Source organism: Lagenorhynchus albirostris, chromosome 10, assembly GCF_949774975.1.
Source record: "Lagenorhynchus albirostris chromosome 10, mLagAlb1.1, whole genome shotgun sequence".
NCBI lineage: Eukaryota > Metazoa > Chordata > Mammalia > Artiodactyla > Delphinidae > Lagenorhynchus > Lagenorhynchus albirostris.
In genome coordinates, this window is record NC_083104.1 from 66699224 (window position 1) to 66713987 (window position 14764).

At 40.5% G+C, this 14764-nt stretch overlaps 1 protein-coding gene across 7 annotated transcripts in view; it reads left to right on the top strand.

The window, feature by feature from the left end:
- The first annotated feature begins 3731 nt into the window (after nt 1-3731).
- C10H6orf89 (chromosome 10 C6orf89 homolog) overlaps nt 3732-14764 on the top strand; it is a 29066-nt gene continuing 18033 nt past the window's right edge. Inside the window, exons 1-4 of one of the 7 annotated variants that reach the window (XM_060162752.1) lie at nt 3768-3825; nt 7214-7305; nt 11800-12007; nt 12464-12677. In XM_060162752.1, the coding sequence (XP_060018735.1) occupies nt 11819-12007; nt 12464-12677 (403 nt within the window). In that variant the 5' untranslated portion in view covers nt 3768-3825; nt 7214-7305; nt 11800-11818. The other 6 variants (XM_060162754.1, XM_060162750.1, XM_060162753.1 and 3 more) reach the window with 6 other exon arrangements.

The window sequence follows — 14764 nt, forward strand, 5'->3', positions numbered from 1 at the left end:
TTATAATCTACTGCGCAAAACAATCATATAAAGTAGATGTTGTTATTCCCATTTTTCAGATGTGAAAACTGAGACTCAGCAATTAAATGACTTATTTGTCCATAGCCATACAGCAAATCAGAGCTTCTAGACTCCAAAGGCAGAGTCTGGAGAGAGGGGAGAGGGAAGGACAGGGAAGAAAATGAGAGATAAGGAAAGGGAGAGACAGGAGAATGAAGATCAAATAGATTAGGGCTAGAGCAAGGCTTAGAGTGACTGTGGCTGGGATAGATGATGCCCCAAGGTTGTTAGAGTTTGCTCAGGATCAAAGAGAAGCAAAGTAGAGGCAATGAGATGAGGTTTGGAGGGAGGACAAAAAAGAAATGGGGTAAATAAACATATAGTAAATGCTTTGCACACCACTTAATGATGATGGCTAAATGAATGCTTACTTTGTGCCTGGCATCCAGCTAAGGACTATTGTGTACTTTCACATTGTTAAAAATCAAACACAAATGGAGCCCAGACTTGGAAATTCCCTGAGCAGACAAATCAGATTAGTCATACAAGTAAAACTTAATTTAGCTTATTCTGTAAAACAAGCAAAACTTAACTTGGGCCCCTTCTTGTTAATGCCTCTGAAAATCATAAAGGAAACCTAAACTTCCCCAAAATTAATGTGAGGTAACCACTTTTAACCCATTCCCTATCACTAGGAAAACTCTTAATAGTATAACCAACCACTGTGAAGAATAAACAACCACTGCCTCCTCACTGTATAAGCTGCTTTATAAAAATATACCTTTGAGCCTCTTTCCATGTTCTGAGTGCCCCAGTTTGCAAACTGTTGTGTGTATGTGTGTGTGTGTGTGTGATTGTGTGTGTGTGCAATAAACTTTTACTACTATTCCAGTGATCCAGTTTTTTACTTCTGCTATTTCTGAAAATTTTAAAAAACTGAGGTACAGGGACTTCCCTGCTGGCACAGTGGTTAAGAATCCGCCTGCCAATGCAGGGGACACGGGTTCGATCCCTCGTCTGTGAAGATCCCACATGCCACACAGCAACTAAGCCCACGTGCCACAACTACTGAAACCCCTGAGCCTAGAGCCCGTGCTCCACAACAAGAGAAGCCACAGCAATGAGAAGCCTGCGCACCGCAACGAAGAGTAGCCCCCTCTTGCCGCAACTAGAGAAAGCCCGTATGCAGCAATGAAGACCCAACGCAGCCAAAGATTAAAACAAATTTTTTTTTAAACTGAGGTACAGGGGTTTCCTGGTGGCACAGTGGTTGAGAATCTGCCTGCCAACGCAGGGGACACGGGTTCGAGCCCTGGTCTGGGAAGATCCCACATGCCGCAGAGCAACTAGGCCCGTGAGCCACAACTACTGAGCCTGCGCGTCTGCAGCCTGTGCTCCACAACAAGAGAGGCCGCAACAGTGAGAGGCCCGCCCGCCGCAACTAGAGAAAGCCCTCGCACAGAAACGAAGACCGAACACAGACATAAATAAATAAATAAATAAATAAAAATTAAAAAACAAAAACCGAGGTACAGTCGATTTACAATATTTTGTAAGTTTCAGGTGTATAACCTAGTGATTCACAATATTTAAAAGTTTTACTCCACTTATAGTTATTATAAAATATTGCTCTATTCCCTGTGCTATGCAATATATCCTTGTAGCTTATTTCTGAACTTTTGACAACACTTAATCTTCAAACCCACAGGAGGTAGATATGACTATTCCCTTTTTACTTTGAGGAAACTGAGGCTTACAGAGATTAAATAATTTGCTCAAAGTACCACAGCTGTGAGCCTGTGCTCTTGACCACAGTTCAATCCTAGTTTCCTTAATTGCCAAGCAGGAATAAGGGTATACAAGGTTGTAAAGGTCAAAGTAGACAGTGAGCTCCTTGAAAGTATAACTGTGCCTCCTTCATCTTTGTGCCCTCCTTGAAGAGGACTGAACATAGGATGCTCAGGTTTCATTGAATGACTAATGGACAGAAAATAGCTTTTTAGACTGATGAGTGTTGTGCTAATGTAAGGTATAATTAATTTTAGACTTCCTGCAGTTTTGTGTTATGACCCTTGAGCTGGATGGAAAAGTTTTCATCATTGGTCCTTTCTGTCTGTTATCTGAGTTTCCTTTCTTTGGACTTTATGTAGTTCCTTACTGTATATCTTGGGAGGCTTAGGGTAAAATGAGGATGTATTGGGGTTTAACACAAGAATAAGACAGCGTCTTGCTGGTTCATTCCAAATCCTTCCTCAAGAGGCTCAGTATTTGTTGGCCTTTTTGTCCCCAAGAGAACATTAGGTGTCAGTGACTTCAGGACACAGTTGACAAAGAGGCGTGGATTCCTTTTCTAAATTCACTATTGAATTGTAGCTTGTATAATACTTCATTTATTCTGTATCTAAGCTTAATGTGTCTTCTGAATAAATGTCCCTTACTAAAAACAAAATTATAAACTTTTACAGAAACATCATTTTTTGAGCTGGAAACCTGAAGATCATCCTCTTTCTCTCTGCTCCCTATGAGTGACACATCAAGACGTGTCAGTTCTTTTTTCCAAAGATCCCCAAATTGTATCCCTTCCTTCCCACTCCCACCGCTGTTTCAGACCTTTAACACAGGATTATTTCAGAAGCCCCTTTGCTGGGTTCCCTGCCTTTTGGCTTCCCCCCACTAATACATCTTACACACAGCAGCCAAAGCCCTCCTCCCGAAATACTACAAGATATTGCCATGAAGTATTAAATGGCTTCCCTTTGCCCATTAAAGTCCCAAATCACTTGGCCTGGGCTTGAAGGCTCTTCATCATTGACCACTCACTGACTTCTCCAGCCTGATTTCCTATTATTTTATTATCCAAGTCTTAAATGTGGCACCAGCATTCCCACTTCCAGACCTCTGCCCAAGCTAGTCCTTTTCCTTGCAATGCTTTCCCAAACTTCGCCCATGTCCTTGTTCCAACTCCTTCAGAAAACCTCTCTACTCTTCCTGTCTACAGCAGACTCTCTCCCCTTCTCTCTTCTTGGTCTTTAATTCAGTGACGCCTTCCATCGTTGTCTAACTGCTTGTGTCAGATTTTCTTCTCACCGAGAAGATTGTTAACAGCCCATGTTAGGGACCATGTCCTAATTCAGTTCAGCTCAACATTCACACGGCCTGTTCCACACCAGAACCTGAACAGAGGGAGCTTCCAGTGTAATCTCGAGCAATTTAACCTTTCCATAAACTTCAGCTTGTTTGGTATGAGGGTAAATGGAGGTTGATGAAGCAGCTTCGCGAATGTAAAGTCCTTTGTAATGTCTGGCAAAGAGTAAACTCTCAATTAACATTAATGAGTGGGCAGTGTGTAAATCCGAGTGATTTGTTTTCCTGCCTTTCTTTTAGATCCCAAGGGTAAGGGCCTGCCCACCATTTACATTATCCCTCCCACTCCCACCCCTTAATGCCTAACACGCTGCCTGGCACGTAGTAGGCTCAGCAAACGCTCATTGAATGAATCAGTTCAGCTATGAAGTCCGTGGTAGCCCACGAAGAGGAGAAACCCTGGCAAGAACTGAAGAGAACCGAGGAGCAAGGAACAACGCCAGGGGGAGCAGGAACCCGTTCTCTCCAGATCTCGCGAGAGTTCCCGAGCGCTCCGAGTCTTTGTGCTTTCGGCTTCTGACGGAAGCGTGGGGCGGGTAGAAAGAGCGCTGCCTCGCCTTTGGCGTAGGAGTTGCTTCCGGGTTCCGCGCCCGGAAGCAGGAAGTTGTCGGCCTATACTCCACGCCCGGCAGTTTAGTGTCCCCGAGGCGGGAGGAGCCCGAGGGGGCGCGGGCCCCGCATGTGAGTGACTGGGGCCCGAGGCCGGGAGGGGGGAGGCAACTTCGTGACAGCCTCGTCACCGCACCCGTCTATGACATCCTCGCGCAGCCCACCTTTCGGGGCCACTGCCACTCCTGCCCCTGCGCTGACCCCTTTTCTGAGCCTTTGGCGTTTTGCAGACTGACGGCATCCTCCTGCAACTCCCCCGGGGTCGATTCCCTTGTGATTTTTCCTCTTTTTTCCCTTGGCTCTGCCGGGGTGAGCAAAGCGAGTTCGACCCTAATTGAACTTGTTTCGCGGGCGTCATAAGCAGTGTCCAACACAGCGGTGCTAGCGAAGTCTAGATTTCACTGCCCTTTTGACAGATTTCTAATTTTTTTTCTTTTTGGTAGGTTGAGAGTAGATTCCCCGACACCCCTCCGAAACATCTTTTTCTAATAATTGTTAGGGAGAGAATGCTTTTTTAAAGTGTGATCTTGGTATATGATAAACATGGCATCTCGGATTTCAGAAAGGAATATGACTTGGTTTATTAACCCAAGTAAATGAGCTGTTTGTAATCTCCTTTTAGAACAAGGAAGTTTGCCTGCCTCGTGTTCCGCGTAGTATTTTAAGACCATTAACCCTTCAAGCCACACTTTTTCTGGTCTAAGAGCCTGCATAGCCTTGGTATTCACCAGTATACTTCTTTTAAAGTATTTGGTCGTCTCCTTATAATAGAGACTATTCCCAGATACTTATTATTCTGGCTTTTTCTGTTTGCTCATTTAGTTGTTCCCATGGTGAAATGTTCTTTGGGCATCTCTCCCTTAATAAGTTTGCTTATTTGAGTTTGAGTTATCACAGTTTCCCTCTAAGGAACAACATGCCTTAACCAAATTTAGCTTTGCTACATTGAAGTTTTACGCGCAGGCTCAGCGGCCATGGCTCATGGGCCCAGCCGCTCCGCGGCATGTGGGATCCTCCCGGACCGGGGCAGAAACCCGCGTCCCCTGCATCGGCAGGCGAACTGTCAACCACTGCGCCACCAGGGAAGCCCTACATTGAAGTTTTGACTGAAGTTCACATCGCCCAGCTTGAATACTATAGGCTCTGTTTACCCTTTCTGCTTTGGACCAAAACAATTTTCAAGACCCAGTGTGAATCCCTATTCTTCCACAGCTGCTCTCAAACTCCACAAAAAATATCCAAGTGAAAAGTTCCTAACTTGCTCACCTAACCTCTCATTAGGCTGATGTATTTTTAAAAAATAAGAAGAAAAAGTAAAATAAATGAACCATTACTTACATCAAATTAGTTTGAGAACAGAATGATCACTTTAGGTCCTTTCTATAAATTTGTTCAACAGACACTGATAAGATTCCATGTCTCTGAGGTGAATTTCCATGTCTGTTATTTGTGTTGTTATTTTCTCCACTTATCTCTGCTTTCAAGAAACAATTTAGTGTGAGAGGAAGACAAGGAAGTAGATGTAATACAAAATGATAGAGTTGTGTTTAAGGTTCATAGGGCAAAAATGAAGGTTGGGATAGCATTCAGTCATTGGGCAAAGCACTGGGGGCTAGGTTTTGTAAGCAAAGGAAATTATGTGTACAAAAGCAAAAAGATGTGAAATAGTATGGCAATGAAAACTGTGAGGGAGGAATGGGAAATGAGACTGAACAGGTAGGCAGTAACCAGATCATAAAGGGCCATGCTAAGTAATTTGGACTTCATCTTATAATAATTATTAAGTATTTAATTTGGGTATTGAGACAGATGTTTTTGATACATCACCTTATAATCCCTTAACAACATGGTTGGAAAGACACAATTATCCTCATTTTATAAATGAAAACTCTGAGGCTTAAAGAGTTTATAAATGAAAACTCTGAGGCTTAAAGAGGGTAAACAGTGACTCATGGCCACACAGTAGATGGAGAATCCAGTATTTGCATTCAGCTTTTTCTAACTCTGGTGCCTGTGTTCTTAACCACCATGCTAAATTGTTCCCTAGCAGGGCATGGGAAGTCAAGGAGGGTGCTTTAAATAGATGAGCAATGTGCACCAATTTGTGTTTTAGAAAAATAACTTGTAGAGGATGGATCAGAAAGGAGAAAGAGGATTGGAAATATAGAGATTAAATATATCTTTGTGATGGTGTGTGGGAGAGATGTTGAGGGCCTTGACTGCCGCTCACGTAGAGCTGAAGAGGTGATGAATGTGAGACCTATACAGGATGTAGAATTGAGGGTTTGGTGATTGGTTCATTAGTGGGGATGAAGAAGCAGGAGGAGAGGTTTTAAATTTGGAGAACTGGTGTTTCCATTAATTAAGAAAAGGAATATAGTAGGAGAAATGGTTTGCAGGGGAAAAATAAGTCAGGAACACATTACATATAGGGGACTATAGGAAATTTGGGCCAGGATGTCTGGTAGGTAGTTAGATAGATGGGTCTTGAGTTTTGGAGAGAGTTCTAGACTGGAGAAGAGATTTGGAAATCACTAATAGCTGGTGGTTAAAGCCGTGGAGGGAATGAGACGGTCAAGGACAACCATGATGAATACCAACATTCCGGGACATAGACTCAGAAGAGAACAAGAGAATTATGCCAGGGTTTGAGAGCCCTTGAGGGAGATAATGGGTAGCAATGGCAGCTGCTGCAGAGAGGTCAGATAAGGTGTTAACTGAAAAAACGTCCTTTGGACTTGGCATGTGTAGAAAGCCTTTGGTGACCTTAGTGAGAGCAGTATCAGTGGCATGAGGGGGTCAGAAATGAATGGTGACCTGAGAAACAAGAAGGTGAAGTGATACTTTTTTTTTTTTTAAGGGAGCTTGGCTCTGAAGGGAGGAAGAGTATGAGCTCTGGAAATCTGAAGAGGAAGGATTTTTTTTTTTAATGGTAGAAACTAGAAGTGGTGAAGATAGGAATAAGTAGAAATATGTTTAAAGATGTGGGGATTCCTGCTTCAAATATGTCAATGTCATAAAAGGCCAGAAAAACACACACACACACACCAGCATCTATTGTAGATTTAAGTAGACCAAAGAGACATGACAGCTCACTGTGATAATGTGATCATTGGTTGGATCCTAGACTTCTAAAAAGTTATATGGCTTGCCTTTCTTTCTTTCTTTCTTTTTTTTGGACCTTTGGGGGAAATTTGACTGTGGACTAGATATTAGGTGATGTTAGAGAATTACTCATTTTAATAGCTATGATTCTGGAGCAGAATCACCCCAGTTGAGATTCCACTGTTCCACAGCAATGTCTCCTAATTGTGAGGTGTGTCTGTAATCAGCAGGGAAGAGGTTTGAAATCTGCACCTGGGTCCCATTCCCAAGGTTCTGACAATTCAGTATATCCAAGGTGGTGCATGATACCTTGATTTTTGCAACTCTGCAAGTGATTCTGCCTGTGCCCTTGCAGGTGTAAGCCACTGTTAAGAGTCAAGCTCGCTCATCGGAACTTCCCTCTGTGGCAAAGCTCATTTCTGCCAGAGTTGGACCTTCTTTCTGGAGGTAAAGGGATTGCCATGAAGCTTCAGCTGATTTCACTCAGTCTAAATGAATATACTTGATGCTTAGCCATGATTTTGTGTGGTTTTTTTTTAAGGGACAAGTTTTTTGTTTTTGTTTTTAATACAAACTGTCGTGTTAAGGGTTGACTTTCAGCAGATCGCAGCAAGGGAGCTGCTCTATAGTCTGACCTAAAGGGACAAGATTTTTTTGTCGTTTAATTAACGTCATAGCCACTAGATGCCAGTAGTACCCTCAAGTGTGACCATCACAAATGTCTCCAGACTTTCGAAATATCCCCTCAGGGGCAGAGTTGCCCCCAGTTGAGAACCACTGATCTTACCAAAGGCTAAAGGAAGGCTTTTTATCAAGACCTCCATGTGCTCTTGAAAACTTCACTAAATTATTAGTAACTACCCTTCTGATAACTTGAGAAATGTGTCAGAATCTCGGAGAAGAAGGATGTACAGCTTGCAAAAATGTATGTATTCAGTATCATATTACCATTGTATACTTGAAATAAAAAAAAACCCTATTTGCAACACAAACTGGGAGTTTAATGAGATTTTTATGCGTATCAAAAGTGGGCAGATGTTTACAAAGATTGTGAAACAGTCTTCAAAACCGATGATAGTTGGTTCTCCTTTTAGCCTCACCTGCACTTCTTTCCCCTTCATGGTGCCCCTAAGTGCACACCAATGTGACGTTCTCTTCTCCCTGAGGATACCTACAGGTGCCCCCATCTCTCAAATCTTTAAAGTTTTTTACTGGAATTTTTTTTTTAGAATTCCCACTGCTTTCCTTTTCTGGTCCTCTACTGAGTTTTAATGGATTTTGACTGGGTATTGTTGGATAATTTATTGTAGCTTGCTTGCTTGCTTGGAATATCTTTGTTCATTTAAACAGGAAAATGCTGTGTCTCTGGAATCACTGGTCACAAAAGCAAGATGTGAAAAATATTGTAATAAGTTATTGCTTTATTCTTTTTTCAGGAATCATTGTAGTCGATCACTTTCCAGTTTTCAACCACTCATTTGTGATAATCAAGGGACACGGTGTTGTGGTTTCGGAACTGCCTGCTCAGAATAGGAACATACTTGGTAAGGGAGGCAGCGTGCATAAAGATTAAAAGCACGAGCCCTGAAGTCAGGCATACTTGTGTTCACATCCTGGCGAGTTATGAAACCTTTCTGAGCCTTAGTTTCCACATCTGTGAAACGGGATTAATCACACTTACCTTATGGGATTGCTGTGACGATTTACTGAGATAATGTTTCTGCAGTGCTTAGCACAACACCTGGCATATCAGATGGCATAACAAGAAATGGTAATATAGGAATGCAATTGGACATAAGGCTTTAATTTCTAATGTATTGAATTTTTTCTGCTTCCTGAAATATTCATATACTCCTAGAATTTTAGAGCTAGAGGAAACTTGAAAAACTTTCTGGTTCAATCCTCTTATCTTTTGGATGAGGAAATAGACCGAGTGACTTAGCCAAAATCATAGCAATGAGTGTAATAAATGCCACAACAGGGTAAGTTCAGATTCTATAAGTACACATTTTACAACATCTTTATTGAGATATAATTTCTATGCCATGAAATTCACCGTGAAATTCATTATAAAATGTACAATTCAGTGGTTTTTGTATATTCACAAAGTTGTGCAACCATCACAATTTGTTTTGAACATTTTTGTCACTCCAGGAAGAAACCCTATATTAACAGTCACTCCCCATTCCTCCCCATCCCCTCCCCTAGGCAACCCCTAATTAATCTATTTTCTGTCTCTATAGATTTGCCTATCCTTGACTTTTCATATAAATGCAGTCATGTAATACGTAGTCTTTTGTGACTGTCTTCCTTCACTTAGCATAATGTTTTCAAGGTTCATCCATGTTGTAGCATGTATCAGTACTTTAATCCTTTTTATTGTCCAGTAATATTCCATGGTATGAATATTATTGCTGTATGGATATTATTAATATCCATTTTGTGTATCCATTTATGGACATTTGGGTTGCTTCCATTTTTTGAGCTATTATGAATAATGCTGCTTAAACGTTCACATACAAGTTTTTGTGTGGATATTTGTTTTAAATTATCGTGGGTACATACACGTGGAATTCCTGGGTCATATGGTAACTCTACATTTGAGTTTTTGAGGAACTGCCAAACTGTTTTCCAAAGCAGCTGCATCATTTTACATTCCCAGCCACAGTGTACAAGAGTTCCACTGCCAGCACTTGTTATTATCTGACTTTTTGATTATAGTCACCCCAGTGGGTGAGAAGTGGTATCTTATTGTGGTTTTGATTTGCACTTCCTTGATAGCTAAGGATGTTAAACATCTTTTCATGAGTTTGTTGGCCATTTGTATATCTTCTGTGGAGAAATATCTATTCAAATACTTTGCCCATTTTTAATTGGGTATTTGTCTTTTTATAATTGAGTTGTAAGAATTCTTTATGAACTCTGAATACCTGTCCCTTAACAGATACATGATTTGCAAATATTCCCCCCCATTCTGTAGGTTGTCGTTTTACTTTCTTGATGGTATCATCTGAAGCACAAAAATTGTTAATTTTGATGTAGTCCAATTTATTTTTCTTTTGCTACTTGTGCTTTTGGTGTCATATCTAAGAAGCCATTGCCTAATCCAGTATTATAAAAATTTCCCCCTTTGTTTTCTTCTAAGAGTTTTATAGTTTAACTCTTAAGTTGAGGTCTTTTATCCGTTTTGAGTTAATTTTTGTCTGTGGTATAAGGAAGCATCCAACTTCATTCTTTTGCATGTGGATATGCAGTTGTCCCAGCACCATTTGTGGAAAATACACATTTTATTTTATTTGGCCACGCCACACAGCTTGTGGGATCTTAGTTCCCCGACCAGGGATTGAACCTGGGCCCTTAGCAGTGAAAGCGCTGAGTCCCAACCACTGGACCGCCACGGAATTCCCAAAACTACACATTTTAAAATAGAGTTTTCACCATCCTTTTACCTGAACCTTGAAATGAAGGCCTTTGTGGTCTTAAAAAAACAGTTTGAGCAACGGCAGAGAGTTTGGAGAAAGGTTGTGTCCCCTTTAATGTGGGGTTCCTCCCTCCCTCTCCCAATCCCCAAAGTCTAAATTACCTGCCTGTTAATCCACCATTAGAAGTCTGATTCTGATTTAGTTGGTCTTGGGTTGGGGCCCTGGTATGAGCATTCATTAAAAGCTCTCTAGGTGATTCTAATGTGCAGGCACAGTTAAGAACCAGTGAAGTAAAAGGTTAATAGAAAGAGGACCAAAGGGAAGGAGTCATCAGAGGAGGCATTGTTAGAAGAGGAGCTATGCCGGGATGTGTGCTGGTTTGTGGCAGTGCAGACCTCTTCTGCTGGAGCTTCATGACTGTTGTCCTCTGTTCTACAGGGGGCAGCATCTCCTTACTGAGGAAATAGTTGTACCATGTCAGTGCTTTTTGATCTTAGCAACACCTTGGGGATGAAATATGTGAAATAAGAGGACCCTCTGCAATGTAAAAGCAAGAAAATAACAACAACAACAAAACCCAACCAACAGAAGAGAGCACAGATCCCAAGCACTGCTTTTCCTCCTACAAATGAAGAAAAACATTGTTCTGTAGCACAAGCACTTTTCAAAAAGAACTTTTTTATTTCATTTTACAAATGATACAGAGAATTCTATTTTGCCTTTAATTTTTGTCTTTTATTCTGTGGCCACTGTGAAACATGATACAGAGAGAATTCTTTTTTGCCTTTGATTCTATGGCCACTGTGAAACAATCTGGCTTTAAAATATTAGAATGCAAATTGAATTTTGAAATGAGTTATAGATCTTAGACCTTTAAGTATGTAAAATATAAACAGAATGCCCTTTATTGTCTGAGATTGTATTTTCAGAAAAGCATGAGAACTGCAACCTGCTAAGTCTGAAGCGCTACCATGCCATGGTTTTGTGTTGTCTGAAATTCTTGGTCTGTCAGGAACAAAGCATATCAATGTGTTCCTCTGCAAATCTTGCCTTCAGTGATAAGTTCCTCCCCTTGTGTTGCTAAAAGGTTCATCTGATGTGAAAGGAAAGAAATAATTGATCAACAACACTTTCCATATTCCATTTCTTTTTATTTTAGTAAATTACCAGCAGCAGATCTCCTGTGATTGGTTTCAGAAATCATTTTGGATGGCACTAGTGTTTCTGAGTCCCATTAGGGATTTATTGTGCCCTGGACAGGTATTCCTCAAAGTGTTTGGAAACCAGTGCTGGCCTGTGAACCATTTATTACTAGCCCACAATTAAAAAACACTTAAAAATTGTATTGCATCTTGACATTGTCTCAGTGTATTCATTGTGTTTTACAGAAGAATTGTTCCTTCCCCACAGGTGGTCAAAAAGCTGGTCAAAAAGCACTGTTCTATAGGAAGTAACTCTGTGGAGGAAGTACTTTAAAGAAACCATCTTTCTTTTTGCATTCATTTTCTTTCTCTCTCAGGGATTTTGTATTAGAAGACATGGATCTTGCTGCTAATGAGCTCAGCATTTATGACAAACTTTCAGAGACTGTTGATTTGGTAAGACAGACGGGCCATCAGTGTGGCATGTCAGAGAAAGCAATTGAAAAATTTATCAGACAGCTACTGGAAAAGAATGAACCTCAGAGGGGGCCACCCCAGTATCCCCTCCTTCTAGCTGTGTACAAGGTAAAAATGTGTTCTGACTTGGAAATAGCTTAGAGCACAAACTCTTCAACATTCTCCCCAAATATTACTGTTGACTGATTCCACCACTGAACCTTGGTTTTTCTATGAATAAATTGGCCTTTACTCTTTGTTACGATGTGTTATTAGCAAATTTGATTACTTTGTTAAATGTTCTAGATGAAAGATGTGTATTTATCATTAACTGTGTCTGTGTATATTTTTAAATGATGGACATAGCCCCTGGTCTGTATGATAAAAGCTTGGTGAGCCTTGCAGTCCTCACAGTTCTCAAGCTTTAAATGCTTTCAGAAGTGAATGTCAATGGCTTGTTTATGAAAATGGATTAGTTCTTAAAGCACACTGGAAATAGTAGAACATGCCTGTTTTTTTTCCTTGGCCTAAAAGTATTTTGTTTGCTGTAACAATTATTAATCCATTTCCTGTCTTTCCTTATAGGTCGTCGTAACCCTGGGATTAATCTTGCTCACTGCCTACTTTGTGATTCAACCTTTCAGCCCATTACCACCTGAACCAGTGCTTTCTGGAGCTCATACCTGGCGCTCACTCATCCATCACATCCGGCTGATGTCTTTGCCCATTACCAAGAAGTATATGCCAGAAAATAAGGGAGTTCCTCTGCATGGGGGTGATGCAGACAGACCCTTTCCAGGTAGAATACTGCATTTGTTATTTATTAGATACGGCTTTCTTGGCAGTATATCATGAGAAAGGAAATAACATTTACTGACATCTAACGAGAGACACTTTCCCTATGTTGTCTCATTTAATTCAATCCTCAGGGAAACTCTATGGGAGGGTTTTATTACCCCATTTTACAGATTGAGAAACTGAGGCTCAGAGGATTAAGAAGCTTGTCAGAGAAACACAACGGGTGGAGCCAAATTCAAGCCCCCTGATTATAAAACACACGTGATGGGGATGAGTGTTTTCGCTCATAGGAGGGATTTGACTGTATCTTACTCTACTGTTTTCTCTCCTGTGATCCCTATCCATAATAGATTTTAATAAATAGCTATTGGTTTATTGAAAGCATCTGAGTCCATATCCTCGAATAATCCTTAGCCTGTTGGCTAGGTTTTTGTCTAGGTATATCCCTCTCTTTCAATTGAGTCTTTTCTCTCTGTTTCACAGTTCACTATGTAGTGCTCCTGCGTATACAATTTTGCCAATAAGTTGAATTAAAGAAGCACTTAAATTTAGTAACAATGTATCAATGGTAGCATAGGAATTCCTGGTCCAATAGACCATTTGAGGAGTTCCCTTTTGAGAATAGTGTAATGTGGTAAGATTCGAAATTTACTTTTGAGAAAGAATAAGGGGGTATTATTTGGGGATTTTATTTTATTCATTTATTATTGTTTTATCTTAGTGTTTATCTTATTTGCCTGTATGAAGGAATATGTAAGTTAATATCACAAATGGATTATAGAACTTTTTGTTTAACTGTGTTCTGAAACCTTTAGGCTTCAGCATAACTGTTGAGGAAGTATGTTTTCTCTTCAGTGTTTTCAAAAAATATTTAGCAGTTGAAACTAAGCTTTATAATCATAATGCTACTCTTTAAGCCAAGATCTAATCAGTCATAAAAATCATCACTTGCTTTGGGTCTCCTTTGAAAGCTATTTTTGTGCACTTGAGGAAATCATGGAAAGATTTCGAGAATTATATCAAAATCAGAGGAAAGGAACATTGTAAAACAAAAACCCAGCCTCGTAAGTTTTTTTAAAAAAATCAACTTATGTATTTAAACGTTTAAATTCCAAATATATAACTTTCTTGTATTTACTGGGGAGGTTGTTTTTGAAACAACAAAGCTCAAAAAAATGAAGTTTCCAGCTCCTATCAGGAAGGTCCAGAGCATGTAGGGGAAAGAGCCAGAGAAACGTGTCAGTTAGGCCAGCCTGTGCTGCTGCCTCGGATGCATCTGCCTCCTTTCCTGTCTTCCCCTCACAGCCTCCCTAAAGTCGTTTTCTACTCTTTGGCACATGAGATGAAGTCAACAATTTTTAGGACCAAGTTGATGGCACCTACTTTCTTTCTCCCCATCTTATAAAGCACATCTCCACAGACTGTTGAGTTAAGCAATAATAGTCAATGGACAGTGATTGCTCATTCTGTGTATCGGAGTTTAAAAAGTCAAGAAACATAGGTGTCTTGTCAACAAGCCAGGTTGTTTGGCCACTCCAAATGAATATTTTGCCTTGCAGATAGAAATAAAAATGAGTCCTTAGAGCTCACTTGTAAAGAGAGAGCATTGGAAGGGTGTGGTTTTAGGTCTTTAATGTTGTTGATTCTATTAAAGTGCTGCTTTTACTTGTAAATGGAGATACTGCACCCTATTTTCCTATGTGTGATAATTCTGGGAAGCTGTAGACATGTAAAACTAACAGCATTTTGCTTAGCACTTGGAAGGAAACTTAAGAATGCATAATTAAGTGGTGAATAGAAACATATTGGGGAGAACTAGGTATAAGAAGGGCAAACTGCTGGGCCTGAAAAGTAAAAAATATATAACTCATTCCTATTGTCATGGTACCCCAAAGCAGCTGCCTTTCAGTTAGGACTACTTAGCAATACCTTTAAAGTAAATGTCGAGGGAGAATGTAAAGTGAATGTAGCTCCCATGGGAAAGCCCTTCAGCGTACTGTTTCCTTAAGGGCTGGCCTAATGCTCCTGGGGATCATCTGACACTCCTTGAAGGGAGCAGCAGTGACCTACCAGCTTCACCACCTCCAG